Source organism: Bos indicus, chromosome 24 (genome assembly GCF_029378745.1).
Source record: "Bos indicus isolate NIAB-ARS_2022 breed Sahiwal x Tharparkar chromosome 24, NIAB-ARS_B.indTharparkar_mat_pri_1.0, whole genome shotgun sequence".
NCBI lineage: Eukaryota > Metazoa > Chordata > Mammalia > Artiodactyla > Bovidae > Bos > Bos indicus.
The window spans coordinates 40,346,256-40,365,115 of NC_091783.1; the positions used below are offsets into that span (position 1 = coordinate 40,346,256).

General features: G+C 46.2%; 1 protein-coding gene across 2 annotated transcripts in view; it reads right to left on the minus strand.

Moving 5' to 3' along the window:
* The window catches only part of LAMA1 (laminin subunit alpha 1), a 125,361-nt gene that overhangs the window by 48,975 nt on the left and 57,526 nt on the right, over positions 1–18,860 (minus strand). For both annotated transcript variants that reach the window (XM_070778924.1, XM_070778923.1), the window contains exons 14-27: positions 18,591–18,802; positions 17,678–17,789; positions 14,830–14,940; positions 13,344–13,471; positions 12,308–12,394; positions 11,442–11,653; positions 6,810–6,916; positions 5,923–6,100; positions 5,191–5,327; positions 4,269–4,505; positions 3,126–3,269; positions 2,246–2,425; positions 696–881; positions 13–140 (exon numbers count right to left, since the gene is read on the minus strand). In XM_070778924.1, coding sequence (XP_070635025.1) covers positions 13–140; positions 696–881; positions 2,246–2,425; positions 3,126–3,269; positions 4,269–4,505; positions 5,191–5,327; positions 5,923–6,100; positions 6,810–6,916; positions 11,442–11,653; positions 12,308–12,394; positions 13,344–13,471; positions 14,830–14,940; positions 17,678–17,789; positions 18,591–18,802 — 2,159 coding nt within the window. The remainder of the gene's footprint in view (positions 1–12; positions 141–695; positions 882–2,245; positions 2,426–3,125; positions 3,270–4,268; positions 4,506–5,190; positions 5,328–5,922; positions 6,101–6,809; positions 6,917–11,441; positions 11,654–12,307; positions 12,395–13,343; positions 13,472–14,829; positions 14,941–17,677; positions 17,790–18,590; positions 18,803–18,860) is intronic.

Below are 18,860 nucleotides of genomic sequence, written 5' to 3' on the forward strand. Positions count from 1 at the left end.
ATTTCCAAGTACCTGCTTTGCTGTAATCCTTGGCCATAAGAGGCTTTGATGAGAATGTACTCAATGTTGCTAAGAACAGACATAAAATCTGAACGTGTGACAGGTTCTTCAGAAACAGAGTTAAAATATTTCCAAAAACTCTGCGGATGAGAAGCACATTCAACTAAAGTTAGGGTACAGATCATCAGAGGCACATGAACTTAATTCCTTTAGAGATTTCTCCAGCAGTAAGCCCAGCTCTGTGTGTGACCTTAAATTTAACTATGGAAGCTCTCCTGTCACTTGCTGGGCGCAGTAGTCCCACCACCTCATTTATCAACAACCTCGTAACACCTCCGCTGGGGCCAGCCACACAGAGAACAATCAGTAAACCTCTCCTGGAGGAAGGAACACACACGTCCCAAATTCAAGGGCATCCAAAAACCCAGAACCATTACATTCATAGGCTGAGACTCCGTAGGCTGAGACTCCTGTATTCAGATAAAGGATTTAAGCTGCATTCGCACTAAATGAACATGAGCCTCATATGCCTTTCTTGAGAATAGAGATCTGAATCCTTTTAGAAACCTTGCTAAACCCAATGGAATTTTGACCCAAAGCCTTCTTCACTCTCTCTTATTTATAGCAGCTTCATGATTTCATTACATGCAGAGTTCCCAGCCCAAGGACTGTATGTGGAAAGAGCACTCAGTCACCTCTGTCATCCCCACTTCCTGCTCCTGCCTCACTCCGTTCTCGGGGGCCGGCGCGTCCACGTAGATGACCTGCTTCCTGGTCCGGCCTCCTTTGACGAGCACCTGGGGTTCCAGGTTGGAGGTGCCGATCCCATCGGAAGCATAGAAGGCCACGCTGTAGCGCAGTGTGCCGCCGTAGGCCAGGAGCTGTCGGAGAGAAGTGCTGTTTACGTCTCTGACATAGCCTTGGTTTAAAGATATTTCAGCATAAGCCTGCTGCCATTTGAAGGAAATCTTTAAAAATACATCATGTTGAGTGTAATATGTTGTTTGACATGTGCTGCCTTCTAATTCTACTTAGTTCTGGATTCTTAAGTTGATCCAAGCTGTGGTTAAGTACGCAATCCTTTAAAAGTTTTACAAACCACTTTATTTTTTTTTCCTTTTTTTAATTTTATTTTTTAACTTTACAATATTGTATTGGTTTTGCCATATATCAACATGAGTCTGCCACAGGTATACACGTGTTCCCCATCCTGAACCCTCCTCCCTCCTCCCTCCCCGTACCATCCCTCTGGGTCATCCCAGTGCACTGCCCCAAGCACCCAGTATTGTGCATTGAACCTGGGCTGGCGACTCGTTTCATATATGATATTAAAACCACTTTATAAAGGTGTGTTTGGCTGCAAAAAGCTGCATTTATGTATTGAATACAAGTTGATAAGTTGGGGATAAGTACACCTTTGAAACCACCACCACCACCATCAAAGTCACAGTCAAACCCATCACCCCCCAGTGTTTTCTCTTAATGATGCCAACAAAGGTGAGCTCCAAAGTGACAAAGCAATGTGATAATCATTCTAATGATTTTCAAGCTCCTTGAATTAAACATGATCTATAACCACTGGAGAACATATTTCCAAGTTTCAAAAATCAGGTTGAATTCACACATCGACTCATGTATTTATATAAGCAAAAATGCAAACCATGTCTTCGTTTCTTTTCTTTCCCCCAAATAGGTGACAAATTCTTGAGAAGACCCTCCTAGGCCATAGCACCCAGGCTTGTACTGAGCCTCTATTAGTAAAAAAAAATAAATAAATGTTTGTTGAGTGATTGCTTTAAAAGGGAGAAAAGGAATACGACTTTCACTTGAAAAGACTTTTAAAAATTGATGTGTGTGTGTGCTAAGTCGTTTGTGACCCTATGGACTGTAGCCTGCCAGACTCCTCTGTCCATGGAGATTCTCCAGGCAAGAACACTAGACTGGGTAGCCATTCCCTTCTCCAGGGGATCTTTCTGATGCAGGGATTGAACCTGGGTCTCCTGAATCACACGCAGATTCTTTACCATCTGAGCCACCAGGGAAACCCCTTAAAATTAATGAAAATGGTAAAAGAACCATTCACCTGGAGGACTTTTTCTAAGTGTTAATCACTCCATCCCCTCGAAGAAGAGGAGACTAATACCCACTCTGTTAGGAATAGGCCAACCCAGGCCCTTGTGACTTCCACCGGCACTTCTGCCCCCAGGAAAGGTGGACGGGGCTCTAGGCTGGGTGCTTGTCTCACCTGATCTCCCTGAAACTGTCCGGGCAGCCGCCAGTAAAACGGCTCCGCGTGGACCTGCTGCCTGACGGTCACGGCGTCCAGCAGGACATCAGGGGCCTGGTAGTACACCCCCTCGGTTGTACCCTTGAGGTTACTCTGAGAAACCACACGCAGCAGAGGCTGATCTGAGCCCAGCGTCACCTAGTCAGGGAGGGGAGGACACAGAACGTGAATGAACTCTGCACCTCAGACCGTCAGAGGCTTCGCTGTTTCAGGTGAGATGGCTTCACTACTCAAACAGGAATAAGAAAGGCTTTTCTTTTAAACTTAAACAGCTGGACTAAAATGAACTGAAAGTGCTATACTGGGCAATGTTCAGCGACATGAAGGAGACCACTGAGATACTGCAACTTCATCTTCCAACTAAAGCTGTGGGCAGGTTAGCACACAGCGACACCAACATCTTGGTTTCTGCTCTGTTTACTTCCTTGACAGCAAAGGCAGGGCTCTGAGGCTTTTATTTTTTAGGCCTCGCAGGTCTTAATTGCAGCTTGTGGAATCTTTACTGTGACATGCGGGATTTAGTTCCCTGACCAGGGATCAAACCTGGCCCCCTGCACTGGGCGCTTGGACGTGGAATCTTTACTGTGACATGCGGGATTTAGTTCCCTGACCAGGGATCAAACCTGGCCCCCTGCACTGGGCGCTCGGAGTCTTTAGCCACTGGATCACCAGGGAAATCCTAGAGTTCTGATTCTTAATGATCTCAAATTAGCTTCCAAGAATTTCTGACGCAGTAAGAGGAAAATGCAACACAAGTACTTAACTGTCTCTCCCACCTGGACCCAGCTCCCAATGGTAGAGGGTTAAAAACAGAACACTTAATGCGCGTGTGACTCACTGGCGTCCTCATGTAGCCCTGGGCCTCTGAGCACAGCTGCGACAGCCCGAAGCAGAAGCAGGGCGTGCATCCCCGAGGGTCCGCCTTGTCCAGAGCAAAGGTGCCGGCTCGGCACTCACCGCACTGAGGCCCAGCGACGTTTTCCTAAAGGGGACAAAGCGATACACTCACTTCTACTTGAGAAAAGGAGACACGGTTTCTGAACAAACGGAAATGGAACCAAACACAGAAACCGTTTTGGATGAACAGGCATGGATGAACCAGCTGCTTCTTAGGCTGGCTCCTCAACCACTCTGAGCATCAGTTCTCTCAGAATCAGTGATTCCCAAGCTCAGCTAATCATCTGAATCATCTCAGAAGCTTCAGGAAAATGTAGACACCCTAGTGAGTCTCCAGGAGGGGGCCCGGATCCTCCTGAAGTGAGTCCCCATGGGACTGGTTGAGTAGTCAGGCAAAGAGCCTTGGGCCGGTTGTCCTGCACTGGCCGTCTGTGGTGAGAACTGAGGCCACAGACGCGGGGAACCAAGCACAGATCCACTGAGAATCCCATCACCCCCGACCCACTCGAGTTTCCCCTCCCTCATCCCCCACCACCAATCAGCCCAGGACCAGGCTTTCATCTCCTGGGCCCAAGGAAAGGACCAGAAAAGTGGTCAAGGACCTTCTGGTAACAAAGCACAATGGGAAAACGAATGAAAATTCACAGAGCTAGGTACGATGTTGAAATCTAACCTCCTGGGAAAATAATCGATGCAAATTTCTTCCAGTCTGCCCAGCAGGCGCAAGAGAAGAGTTACTTACCAGCTGTACAACCACACATTCTCCTGAAGCCCTGTTATCTATTTTATCTGTATATTCAAGACAGACTGGCTACTCAGCCAACCGGGACACATGATAGAAAACTCGGCATGTTTTTCAAATCAGTTCCATCATCTGACACTTGTAATAAACTGTACAAATTCCATCTAAAGCATCATCCATCACTCTAGAAGAGCACACACAGAATTTAACCTCAGACATAGAAGGCGGTGCAAACTCATTAAGAGAAGCATCTAGAAGCCAGGTGCTTATTTAAATAGTGAAAGCCCCGAAGTCATGATGATGAGTGAGAGGGTGGAAAGGAAGTGGGGTCGAGGCCAGTACCTTGCAAGAGCAGGCTCCGGTTTCCTGGGCACAGCTGCAGAGACCCTGCTCCTGGTCGCAGGTGTCGGCCAGGGTCCCTCTCGGGTCACAGTCACAGGCCATGCAGTCGGGGAAGCCTTTGTACCCTGGGGAGCACTGTTCGCAGGTCCGTCCACCGAAGGCAGGCTTACACCGGCAGTGGCCGGTGACTACATCACACCGTTGGCTGGCTGCCCCCACACTACTGCAATTACAGGCCTGGAAGAGACAACAGTGAAATAAATCAAAAGGTAGCTTTTACATTTTCACAATGTGTACAGACAGGGACGACAGGAAACCTGGAGAAACCATACAATCAAACGGACCTCTCTCACTGCTGCTTTTGGAACTCACGACACAAGCCATCAAGAGACAGGACCCACATTGCTGGACATCGTCGAACCCCTGCATGCTGGGCCACAGTTGTGGACTGAAATTCAATCTACTTAGTAGGTCAAAGCAGTCCAGCAAAATCATGTTAGAAGACGAGTAATGTTCCCTCTGTTTTCAAAACGCAAACTCTACATTTAACAGACAAAAGTAACACAGAAAAATAGAACCGTGGAAGACGAGACATATGTGCCCTGCCCCAGGAAAGCACTTTATGTCCTTCTCCTGGAAGATAGCGTCTATTGCAGAATATATTTAAAAGGCAGTAAAATAAAATTTTGATCTACTAAGCTGTCAATTTCTCAAAGGTAGGCTCTTGAAGAAAATTTAGAATATTGCGTTTTAAGGATGTCACTTCTTCCACTTTGATTCCCACCATGGGTGCTGAGTTATGACTAGAAACCATGAAGCCACTCAACAGGGTAAAATTAAGCACACAGATAAAAGAAACAGAACGAAACCGGACCCAGCAAAGTGGTTCTCAGTGAGGAAAACATGCGGTGGCAGCGCACACCTGGCATCCAAGCTCTAGGTCGTGGCCCCAGTGTCCGTCTGCACACTCCTCGCACGCTGCACCCCGAGTGTGAGGCGGGCACACACACTCCCCGGTCTCCGGGTCACAGGTGTTCTGGGTATGAGCGCAGTCGCAGGCTACAAGAGATATGGAGTCTTGTTAGGGATCAGGACCGTCGGGTCAACCAAAGAAGTCAGAGATGCTGCTGCTGCAGTGTCTGCCTGTGTTAATAATCTCAACCACTCCTGTAGCTCCTGAAGAGACCTCATGATCCCCAGGACCCCACCATGTCTCATGACAGGCTGTTGCATGAGAGATGATCAGAGGCATCGGAGAAACAGAGAGAAGGCCAGGCAAGGCCTCCACAGGTGGGGAAAGCAGACAGCTAAGGCTTACTGAGCCTCTGTGTGCCAGTCACTGTGCCAAGGACTCTAAGTACCACCTTAACAGTAACTCCTGGATGGAGTCTAATCGGCTCCTCCACTTTACGGATGAGGAGACCAAAGCTAAGGCAAGTCATTAGCCTAAGCTCACACAGTTAGTACAGCCTGACCAAGGCTTATGGACTTTCCAGAACAGGGATCAGGAAACAGAAAACAAGGAATGAATTCCTACACGTGAAGAAAAAACGTAAAGGAATTTAACAGAATTAGTCTGAAGCCGAAGGAGAGTTCCAAGAAAAGTTTAGGCACTTTTCTAGGGAAGTCTGAAATGCTGAATCCCAGCGCTTACGTGTACAGCCGCCGTCCTGGTAGGAATAGAAGCCACGGGCACACCTGTCGCACTTCTCCCCGGCCACACCCGGGACGCAGAGACAGTGGCCTTCTGGTGTGCAGTCATCCGACAGGGAGCCGGCACTGCAGTTACAGGGCAGGCACCCGAGCCCCGTCTCCAGCCCATAGTAGCCGTACTGTTTCATGGGGGCAGAGCGGAAGAAGATTAGAACAGATTTTAGTCAGTGACTAGTAACTACTAACTCCAGTATTCTTGCCTGGAGAATCCCAGGGACAGTGGAGCCTGGTAGGCTGCCATCTGTGGGGTCGCACAGAGTCAGACACGACTGACGTGACTTAGCAGCAGCAGCAGCAGCAGTAACTACTAATGGAGAAGGAAATGGCAACCCACTCCAGTATTCTTGCCTGAAGAATCCCAGGGACAGAGGAGCCTGGTGGGCTGCTATCCATGGGGCTGCACCAAGTCAGACACGACTGAAGCAACTTAGCAATAGCAGCAACCTACTAACCACCGACTTGGTGGACATGAGTTTGAGCAAACTCTGGGAGATAGCAGAGGACAGAGGAGCCTGGCATGCTGCTGTCCGTGGGGTGGCAAAAAGTCGGACATGACTTAGAGACTGAATGACAAAAACAAAATATCTACTAGAACATTTCCCAAATCAGCACCTGCGTGTGTCACAAGCTCACAAAGGACTCGTGACATCATCCCACCACCCTCAGAACTGATACACACTCTCCAGACATGGGTGCACAGCACCTCCCACCACCGTGCTGCAGGCACCCACTCTTTCTGGCAGTCATGATCCATTTCATCTGAACCAGTTCCAGACGTCAACACTGATGCACACATGAACTGTACTCAAGGACCTGGAGGCATCTTACCAAGCACTGGTCACACCGCTGTCCGGTCACGTGTGGTTTGCACTCACAGAGTCCAGTTTCCGGGTGGCAGACGGCAGAAAGGGAGCCTTGGCCATGACATTCACAGGCTAACACACACAGAAGACATATTTGTGCCTATTTATGGATATGGCTCATATATAGTCCCTTAATCCCCAAAGGAGAAATCTTACACATTCGTGTTTCAAATCGGAAAATGAAAACAAAATGATTGCTTTGCAATAACTTTAAAAATTTACTCTTTTTCTGAGTGAGTCAACATAAGGTTGGTGCAAGGAACCATCATAGACAAAAAAATGTACTGAAACTATTAAGGTAATAATCTGCAAATGAGCTTAACCAATTTCATGAATTCCTTGAAATTTTTAAAATGAGCTGCCAATGTATATCAACCAAACTTCATTAAAAAACATGCAAAAAAGATTTCAAAAGTGATTTAGCCATTTGCTCATTCCAATCATATATAAATTATTTTAAGTTGAGTTATAGCCATGTAGATAACTAATATTATAGTTTATAATATTAGTTAATTAGATAACTAATATTATAGTTCATGATTTAATGAAATATTTCTTATTCTAAGACCTGAGTTGTTTGACTCAGGCATTCAGGGCTGAGGTTGCAGTTTCATCTCCAGCCAGAATATTGATGTTTAAAGCTACAAAGTCCCTCACCTTGTCTAAGTGATGCAATTTAACGAGTCCAAGAAAGGTTGAATTGATATTCATACCACAGCTGTCAATATTCACTTCATTTAAAATTTGTAATATGTTCACTGACAAGATATCCCATGATGTGTACTATTTAGGAATGCTTAGGCTTAGAAAATGCACACTCTGTCCGATGGCATAATCATGTAAGAAAAACATCACGAAATATCTCAGCCCCAAGCACACTGTGTGTGGCACACTTTGCAGGGCACACACCCGTCAGCTTGTGTCTGTCACATTACAGGCAAAATGTGGAATAAATGAATTAACCTTCATAACAAACACAGAAGGGAAGCACTAACATTTTTCTATTTGGTGAAAATTTTATTTTTCTCTTTGCTGAGAAATCTAAGACTTAGGAAGATGATATAATTTACCATAAATCACACAGCTATGTCAGGCTGGATGTACAAAAAGGAAAACTTGTAAATGTGTTTGAAAAACTTGGGTGTATGAATCCACTTCTTCAACACTAAATTTTATGTAACCTAAATGTAGATCACGTATTTCTGATGAAAATTTAGCATCCTAATTATTGTTGTTGTTTAGTCACTAGGTTGTGTCAGACTCTTCTGCAACCCCATGGACTGTAGCCCACCAGGCTCCTCTGTCCATGGGATTTCCCAGGCAAGAATACTGGAGTGGGCTGTCATTTCCTTCTCCAGGGGATCTTCCCTACCAAGGGATTGAACCTGGGTCTCTTGTGCCTTCTGCATTGCAGGCTGATTCTTTACCACTGAGTCACTTAGGAAGCCCTAGGATAGGCTATAAAAGATGCCTTCAGAAAATAAAGATCATGGCATCCGGTCCCATCATTTCATGGGAAACAGATGGGGAAACAGTGGAAACACTGTCAGACTTTATTTTTCTGGGCTCCAAAATCACTGCAGATGGTGACTGCAGCAATGAAATTAAAAGATGCTTACTCCTTGGAAGGAAAGTTATGACCAACCTAGATAGCATATTCAAAAGGAGAGACATTACTTTGCCAACAAAGGTCCGTCTGGTCAAGGCTATGATTTTTCCAGTGGTCATGTATGAATGTGAGAGTTGGACTGTGAAGAAGGCTGAGCGCTGAAGAATTGATGCTTTTGAACTGTGGTGTTGGAGAAGACTCTTGAGAGTCCCTTGGGCTGCAAGGAGATCCAACCAGTCCATTCTGAAGGAGATCAGCCCTGGGATTTCTTTGGAAGGACTGATGCTAAAGCTGAAACTCCAATACTTTGGCCACCTCATTTGAAGAGTTGACTCACTGGAAAAGACTCTGATGCCGGGAGGGACTGGGGGCAAGAGGAGAAGGGGACGACAGAGGATGAGATGGCTGGATGGCATCACTGACTCGATGGACATGAGTCTGAGTGAACTCCGGGAGTTGGTGATGGACAGGGAGGGCTGGCGTGCTGTGATTCATGGGGTCGCAAAGAGTCAGACACGACTGAGCGACTGATCTGATCTGATAAAAGATGCACTGCATTTTGAAGACTCATTATTAAAAAAAGAAAGCAATCATCTCATTAGCACTTTGAAAATTTGATTACATGATAAAATAACACTTTCTATATATTGAGTTAAATACAATGTGTTATTAACACGTATTTCATCCATTTCTTGGAGAAGGCAATGGCACCCCACTCCAGTACTCTTGCCTGGAAAATCCCATGGATGGAGGAGCCTGGTAGGCTGCAGTCCATGGGGTCGCTAAGAGTCGGATACGACTGAGTGACTTCACTTTCACTCTTCACTTTCATGCATTGGAGAAGGAAATGGCAACCCACTCCAGTGTTCTTGACTGGAGAATCCCAGGGACGGGGGAGCCTGGTGGGCTGCCGTCTATGGGGTCACACAGAGTCGGACACAACTGAAGTGACTTAGCAGCAGCAGCAGCAGCATCCATTTCTTTATAATTTTTAAAAGGTGGCTACTACAAAATTTTCAATTACATGCATGGCTTGCATTTATATTGGACAGTATTGATACAGAAAAATAATATAAATTACTGCTCTTATTGCTAGCAATTATAATTGCTACCATTTCTTTACTGTCTAGAACTTTGAATTTGTTATCCCATTTATTTTTCAGAAAGGCCTAGTGTACACATATACTTATGTCCATTTTACGAATGAGGAAATAGCAGCTAGGCAAGGTTAATAAATTTGCCTAATACCACATGGCTGCTTGGTGACCATGTAACCCCGGATGCTACCCTGTGTTATTCAGACCCTAATGCCCTGAACACACATGTGCTTCCCTGGTACACCATCCTATATAGCTCCCCACTAGACTTAGGATTTTTCAAGTCTGATAAAGTTCCAACTCCCATCACAATACTTAGCATAGTGCCTGGGAAGTAACAGACATGCAGTAAGTGACAAATGAACAATCATCGAGGTTTGCGATAAACGTGAAAAGAAAAGCCATGAGAATAGTTGAAGGCATTCTGTAAACTTTGAAGCTTTACACAATCACAGGTTATCATAATTATGATAATTATCATCTCCTATGATAGTCAATCAAGATGCTGAACATCAGGCTCCTAAGCCCAGGGTCATTAACACCTTGTTCATCCCTTGTCCTCCTAGGTAGCATCTTTTCTGTATCACTGGCTCCCTCTTGTGTCTCTACATTGTAATAGCATAGCCGGGCTTCAGTATTTATAGGAAATCATCAAAACGGTGAAATCATCAAAAGGGGCTTTCCTGGTGGCTCAGATGGTAAACAGTCTGTCTGCGGGAGACCCGGGTTCAATCCCTGGGTCGGGAAGATCCCCTGGAGAAGGAAATGGCAACCCACTCCCAGTATTCTCGCCTGGAAAATCCCATGGACGGAGGAGCCTGACAGACTACAGTCCATGGGGTCGCAAAGAGTCAGACACGACTGAGCAACTTCACTATCAAAAAGGTAGTTATGGTGGTAAAGAACCCGCCTAACAATGCAGGTGACATAAGAGACACGGATTCAATCCCTGTGTGGGGAGGATCCCCTGCAGGAGGGCATGGCAACCCACTCCAGTATTCTTGCCTGGAGAATCCCATGGACAGATGGAGCCTGGAGGACTACAGTCTACAGGTCACAAAGTCAGACACGACTGAAGCAACTTAGCACGCATGCATCAGAACAACAGATCACTGCAATTTTTATTTTTTCATTCCTTTTTCAAGAACCGTGCAAAAAATAAAACGGAGAGCTGTATCAGACCTAAGGCTATACGTTTGTCATCCTGGGAATTTGCTTTTCTCAGTAACTGATTCTGCACAGTGTATCATCTCAAGAGTCTGAGCTGAGCCCTGCAGAGCGACATGGAGTCAGCAGTTCAGGCAAAGACTACTGAGATGTGCCAATCTGAGGGCTAGGGTCTCCCCATTTACCACTCCACATCTTGAAATCCCATCTGCCTCAAGAAGCCCTTAGCATCTACCTGACAAACAGGACAGGCTTCCTTCACCTCCTCAGTCCCTGGGAGCAGTGCCAGCACTCTGTGGAGTACCACTTCCTCCTGAAATGGGAGGCTGTGTGTTTTCTAGGCCACTTGACCTCCACTTGGAGTAACTGATCGAGCTAACCCAGTGCAGATGAGGTCAAGTGACCTCCTGGGCCGAGCACTGTTTGATGGTAGGTAGATGGATGGATGAGTTTCCCCAGTGGCTCGGGGTAAAGACTCCACTTGCCAATGCAGGAGACTCAAGTTCAATCCCTGGGTCAAGAAGATTCCCTGAAGGAGGAACTGGCAACCCACTCCAGTATTCTTGCCTGAGAAATCCCATGGACAGAGGAGCCTGGTGGGCTACAGTCCATGGGGTCAAAAAAGAGTCCAAAATGACTTAGCAACTCAGCATGAGCACAAGATGAGTGGAGTCTTCACGAGGTGGCAAGTAGTGGACCCAGCTGCAACAGCCCACACACTCACCACGGCAGTTCTTCGCGGTCACTGCGTCCCCATAGAAACCGTCAGCACACCTCTCACAGTGGGGGCCGTCGGTGTTTCCAAGGCATCGAAGGCATTCTCCGGTGACGGAATCACAGCTCCCAGGCTCCAAGAGGTCAACGTTGCCACTGCAGTTACATGCGACGCAGGAGTCTCCGGGCACTGTTGGGTTTCCATAGTAACCGTCTGCACATCTGTATAAAAGATGGAGACAGAGATGCGCACAAATGCAATTACTGTAGACGGTCCCCCACCATCCAGGGACTCTCTGAGTGGTTAATCAATCAGACTAACTCTTCACCTAAGATTTACTGTGAGAGGAACGCGGCTCCCAGTTCAGGCATTCACAGATCCCATCACTCATTGTGAGGCGTGGGGAGTGCATCCAAATAAGCCAACAATCTCCTAGGACAGGCTCCAGACCCAGGCAACTCGACCCGCATCCCACCACTCAGGGAGGCCACCTCCCATGGAGACCAGCCAGACTTGGCACCAAGACTCACACGGGAAAGACAGCCCCTGGCCTCCAGGCACCAGGAGACACTTATATCAAACTAGCTCTCACTTGTGGGATTATCCAGAGTAAAAGGACATTCAAATGTGTGAACAGACATATGAACTCCTGGCTGTTTCACATTGCTACCGATGAGAACTCAAGTTAGCTCAGAGAGATCCAAGTATGCCCATGGACTTTCAACATTAATTTTTTAATTGATCGACTGGCTTCTCTGAGTCTATAAATAATAATTACATATCAAAAACTTTAAAGCCACACGTAACTACACATTTAAAAACAAACACAAAATTCATTGTAAACATTTGTGGAAACTGGTTGAGTGAAGGAGTACCTCTCGCACCAATCCCCCATGTATCCTGGGGCACACTGGTCACACACCACTTCGTCCCCATCATCCAGGTGGCAGGTGGGGCTGAAACTGACAAAACAGCAGAGATGCATGCAGTTCTCCAGTGGATGGTGCAGAACTCCTAAATATTGAAATGCTTGGCTTCCACCACTCCTATCCTTACACACCTTCACTGGATCCTCACTCCTTAGCCCAGAAACGAAGGCCCCCCAGTCACACAGCCCACCCAGTGGGCACTAGACACTCCCTGTTTGTCCCTTGGCCTGGGCTGCGATTCTCCCCACTGTCTGGGCTCACTGGCTCACCCTCAATGTCCTCCAGGAGGCCGGCTCTGATGATCAAGCCAAGTTCCTCTCCAGTCCCTGGGGCTGGGCTGCCTGCCTCAGAGCTACCCACACTGGCCAAGAGCAAGTTCACTTCCAATTTGGTTCCTCAGGGCATCGCCCCTGGTAGATGCCCCCTGCAGAGTGGACATACTTCCCCTGTCCTCATGATCACACAGTGGATGCCATGGCACCGGCAGCCACGGCTGAACAGTGTGATACTCAGGACACCTACCATGATACCCAGCACATACCAGGCACTCAATAAAGATTTGTTGAATCAACTTAATGAATTCAGTTCATTTCCAATGAGCCTCATATTTACATATTTTGGTCATTAGCTCAAATACTCCTGAAGCCCAGGAGCAAGTTTTATTCATATCCATGCCCCCCTCTACTTCCTAGCCCACTGGTAGGCACACAACACTGAAGGAAGTGATGATCGACATGAGACCAAGAGGGAAAAAGGCAGGCAAATGTCTTTGCCACCACACAACCTGCCTTATATACTTCAACATGTCAAGCTTTTTTTAAAAGACAGAGTCTTTTCCTCCATCTCGAGTCCCAATTAATTACCATGGGGCAAATTCACATTCTCATTGCACACAGGTCTTGCTCTGAAGACATCAGTGCGGGTCTGGATGGGGACCCTGGCCCCTCGGGGCAGGGCTGGCTGGTGGAGGAGCCGGGCTTACTTGTTGGAGGCTGTGGAGAGCGGGCAAGCGCAGGGCTGGCAGTCCCCGGGGGTCCCTCGGGAAGGCAGCCCGTAGAAGCCGGGCAGGCAGCGCTCACAGTGCTCCCCGGTGGTGTTGTGCTGGCATGCCTAGGAAACACGTGTGGAGAGGCTTGGCTCTGGCCCGCTGAGCGAGCCTCAGTTACCCACAAACAACTTGCAGTCCAAGCAGAAAAAAAAAGGCACAAGACTGAAACAAGTCACCAAACACTCCTATATGAGGAGTGGCTGCCTGTTTCCAGACTGGCTGATAAAATCTTTTAATTTGTGAAAACAGGAAGTGAAGAGACCTTTCACTTCCAACCACTATATTCGGTCTCTTCTACAGTAACAAAATGGATCAAAGAGCTGCTCTCAGATCCTGGTCGGCAGAGGGTGCAGAATGTGGACCCCCCCCCCCAGCCCAAGTGTGCGCAGAGGCCTCCAAACCCGAGAGGAAGAGGGAGAGAGCTTTTAAAGGAACAACCACCTCATTAAGCAATGGGAAGCTGAGCTGGAGGAACTTATAGTGGAAAGACTGAGTCTGCGTGCAAGCCATCCTTCCACGCCACCCTACAGACACTTCACTTATAGAGAACAAAGACACGGACAAAGAGCTAAATGAAAGCTGTCCTTCCAGAGAAACAGAAAAATGAGGCTCCAGAGAGAATAAGCAATGGGCGGCACCACGCCGAGGTCTTCCCCATGATCATTAAATTTTCCCTGCCCTGCTACTCAATCAATCTCTTAGGGAAAAAGCATGAACCTCCCTCTGTGCTGTGCCGGTGAATAGGATTCAGTTGATTACCATACACATTCATTCCGTCTCTGAGCGGTGAATCCATTAGAGCCCAGGAGTGTGGGGGCACAAGAGCCTAAAAGAATTCCTGACTGAAGTTAAAATACGTCTTGCCCTGTATCTGCCCCAAAGTTCATTCTCAAGATTAACCACACATTTGTTAAGCCCTGTTTCAACTTCTACTGCACGAAAGAGGGACTTGTTCGCAGAGTTCATCTGCTAACAATGATGAAGCATTATATATTGCAGAAATGAGTGAGATTATCAGATATCTTATTATTCCTCGTATGATATACTATGTAATATAATGTTAAAATCTACTAGCATTTGCATTTAAAAGATCTGATCTTCTTTGCTTAATCAGTGGGCGTTTTCTACCTTTATGTTATTTTTTAGTCTTGTGAAGGAAATCATTACTTATTGTCCCAAGAAAAAACCTGCAGTGAAATGATACCTCCTTTTTCTATTATTACCAAAGCAACTTTTCTTCAAAAAAACAAGAAATAAAAAGCAGGAGATAGTCTATGTCTTAAACTTAAACCTCCAGATTTCCTTTGGGGTTCACAAAGGCAGGGATGTTCCCTGTGGAGGAAGCATTTTTTAAAAAATCACTTCTGAGCAGAGCCAGGGCTTCAGGGCGGGGGAGGGGCACATGAGGTCTCAGACTCACAAAGCAAACACCATGAACATCACACTCAGCTGCATGGCCGTGGCATTCACAGGGCTGACAGATTCCTCCGAAAAGTATTCCGTCCACGCGGTAATAGCCGGGAAGACAGGACTGCAAAAGAAGGACAGGTGACCATGCAGGTGAAGGTAACTTCTTAAGCAAAATGCAAACCACCCTTTTCCAAATATGTTAGAAACAAAAACCACTCAGTCTTCCGGGAACAGAAAACTTATTTTTTTGCCCAAACATGCCATAAAATGCACCCATATGATGCATAGCATTCAATGATTTTTTTTTTTTTCAGTAAATTTACTGAGTGGTGCAACTACCACCAGAATCCAGTTCCTTATATGTTTTGAAGGCAGAAAACATGCACACAACAACTTAATAGCTATTCAATAAGCCAGCGCACATCATAGGAGTTTTCCACTGCAACATTCTTAGAAATCATGTAATAGTCATTTACATTTCAATGTAAATGGAAAGGATATTTTCCCCTCTACTATTTTTTCTTTTGCTTAAAATTTATAAAATGTTGCTATCATGGTGTTAAACGCACATCTGTGTCAAATACCATCAGTTTAATAAAACAAGTGTTACAGGTGAGCTTCCCTTGGTCTTCCTGCTGGTCTGACAACGTGGAGGTTCAGGGACAAGGAGTCCCCTAGACACTGTACTTCATGTCATCCTCCTGGTGACCCTGAGCAATTGACTCTCCATTTGACAGACATGCAACCTGAAACATGAAGCATTAGCTCTGGTCCTCGGCGCTGATACAATGACTCAACGCCAGGTGTGCACACCTGCAAGACCCCTGTCCATGGGCCACCCAGGGCGACAGCAGGCAAGAAATGCATCCAGAGTGCAGACTGGGGAATGATTCATTTGAGGCTGGCACACTCCCTTGGGGCCATGGCACGAGGGGGTGTGGGCTTGTTTTCTATTGTTCTAAGGATTCTTAGAGAGCATTTCATTATAGTAATAATGTATAATGCCTTCATTCACACTGATCTTGGGAATGTCCCCTATCACCTCCCACAGCCATGCTCCCCTGGGTACAGCAGGCCTCTCTACAGATGGGCATTGAGCAGGCAGCCGCCTGGGGGTCTGTGTGGCAGCTACAGGGCTCCCCCAAATTCCATTCTCAGTGAACAGCTGCCTGATTCTTTAAGTCAGCTTCTGAGCAAGAGTTGGATTACAGAATGAGTTCTGCTTGACACAAACCCTGACAAAGAAGACTTGAGCTTCCTGTTCCTGCCTGAGCATCATCCCACACACACCCACAGTTTTGCTCCAAAGCCACACTCACACCAGCACTTGCCCTCCAAAGCCCTGCCCACACTAGTACTTTCCCCCCAAAGCTCCACCCACATCAGCACTTGCCCTCCAAAGCTCCGCCCACAAGAGCACTTACCCTCCAAAGCCCCGCCCACACCAACATTGCCTTCCAAAGCCCCGCCCACTTGCCCTCCAGACTCCTTCCAGTCTAGCTGGCAAGGCTCCCACTTCCACGGTTATCTCTGCACTACCTGTGGCTCCCCAAGCTCACATCCACATACTATGAGGTGGTCTGAGGGTCATTTTTCCGTTAAGCACAAGACCCACAGGGATTAGGACCTATGAACTCTTGTTGGTCCTAAAAATAAATGAGATGTTAAAAAAAAAAAGTTCTTTGGTCCCCACCCCATACCAAAAATACTTTTCTAAATATTTAAAATAGAGATAAAAATATTTAATTAAATATCTGCACCAGGAGGCTTCAGGCCAACCTTATTAACTACAAAGTTAGTAAAGGTAAAAACAGATTATAAGTTAAATGTTCTCACTTTGTAAAAGCGCAAGCCAAGAAATCACAGCCAATGACAAATGTTCACAATTACAGTCAGTCATGGACACGTGAGAAGACCTCATGGCAGTAGCCAGGGGTGAAGTTCAAATCTTAATATGACTGCTTGCTAGCTGTGTGACCTCGTCAAGGTACTTAACCTCTCTGTGTCTCTTTCCTCATCTGCGGAACAGAAAGCATATGAAGGGCCGACCTGACAGGGCTGTTGTAAGGATTAAATGGGGGTAATATGTGGAAAGGGCTCAGAACAGTGCCAGATACATACAAAGTTCTCAGTAAGAGAGAGTTATTATCAATATGGATGTCCAAATAATTCAAAACATACCTCAACATTTTTAAGCAACAGATTACTTTTAGCAATGAATGTAAGAGTAGGTTCATACACTGACTATATGATGTGGAGCCCACATAAGTAACACAGCTGGGTGCCATCAAAGGTCTCCACACAGGGCTGGCTTGGCCAAAGCTTTCCAGGTCAAGTGTTGGTAACTGGTAAATATTCAAATATGATCAAAGTTCGATCCTCCTTAGGAATGCAAAACATGGCTTGGGTGCTGCAACTTTCCTATTGACTAAGCCAGACAGTGACACCTATGAGGGTATTCCCAGGGGCTTCAGAGAAATCGGATTTATTTTTTTTAAGATTTTTTGATGTGGGCCATTTTTAAAGTCTTTATTGAATTTGTTACAATGTTGCTTCTGTTTGGTTTTTTCTCTTTTTTTGGCTGTGAAGCACACAGAATCTTAGCTCCCTGACCAGGGGTCGAACCTGCACCTGCTGTGTTGATAGACAAAGTCTTAACCAGTGGACAGCCAAGAAAGTCCCTACATTTCTTTAAGCAATGTGCTTCCTATATTCCAAGATCCCTCAAAAGTCTGAAACTTAGAAACACTGGGTTTCCAAAACTAAAATTCAAACATACATCATGACATCACCTTCAACGCATTTTTCCCCCATAGGAAGGAGCAGAGGAAGCAGACAGGAAGGAGGAGGAGAGTCACCTCGCAGGAGATGCCCGCATAGCCCTGAGGACACTCGCAGTGCTCCACCTCTGTGGCCAGCGACAGGTCTATGACGTTAGGGCTGGCCACGTCCAGAGAGACAGAATCCAACCTACCAACAGACACACAGATAGGGCCCGTTACACAACTTAACACGCTTGCACGCAGCATCTAGAACCTCAAAGAAGACGAATTCCTAAAAAAGGTTTAATTCAAACAAAATGATTTTTTTTTTTTTAATTAAAAAGGTGAGTGTGTTGTAAGTAACGAGAGATTTTCACAACAGAACATTTTCTGGGAGCTGTCATTAGTCCCTGGAAATGCCTTCAAAATTTAGAAAAAGATGAGCTACTGCCCAACACAGCTGAGGCACGGCTCCGTGGGGCCCCTTCGGAAGAATGAACTTCAGAAGAACAAGCCCAGGCAGCTGAACTCTCTCTAGTGCAGAGAGACTGTCACTGGGTGTGCCCTTTGGTTTGCTTTAGCCGTATTCTTTGTGCACGTTCTGACTGGAGTTGCCAGAAACAGACCTTCTTGAAGTAACAAAATGACTAAGGCTGAACTCACGAGCTGTGAAAAATCTAAGCCCATTAACATCAAGAGGGTGAAAACTAGGTGAGATGTTGCTGGCAACTGTCCCCTCATTTCTCAGAAAACCACCCTGAAAGTTTCTGATCCTGACACCAAGTCTATTTCCTACTAGATACATCGGTCATGGACAACTCTTCTTACACTTTTGATAAAATTATAGTGATGAAAAATAACTCCAAGACAGACAGCTCCATTAGCTGTGTCCTGAAAGTAATCAAGTGTATTCAACTTAAAATACATAATGCATAAAATAGACAATTCATAAACTATACAGTACAAAAGGCAAGACCACTGTAAGTTTTCCCTCTGTTCCAGTACACACCTGTAAAGAGCTGTCTGGGCAGAGTTGTAGTTGGCTCTGATCAAGAGATGGGTCACATTGGCGAGGACGGTCATCAGCTGGTCGCGATCTATCTCCCTCTTGCTCTTGAAATCTCGGAAGTTCTCTGGCAGCAGTCTAACCACGTTCAAGTACTCTTCGTACGGCTGCAACAGCAGGCCCTCAGCCTGGGTGCTTAAAGTGATTCCGTTTCCCTAACATTTTTAAAACAAGGAGGAAATACATTGATGATTCATTTTCATGATGAAACAC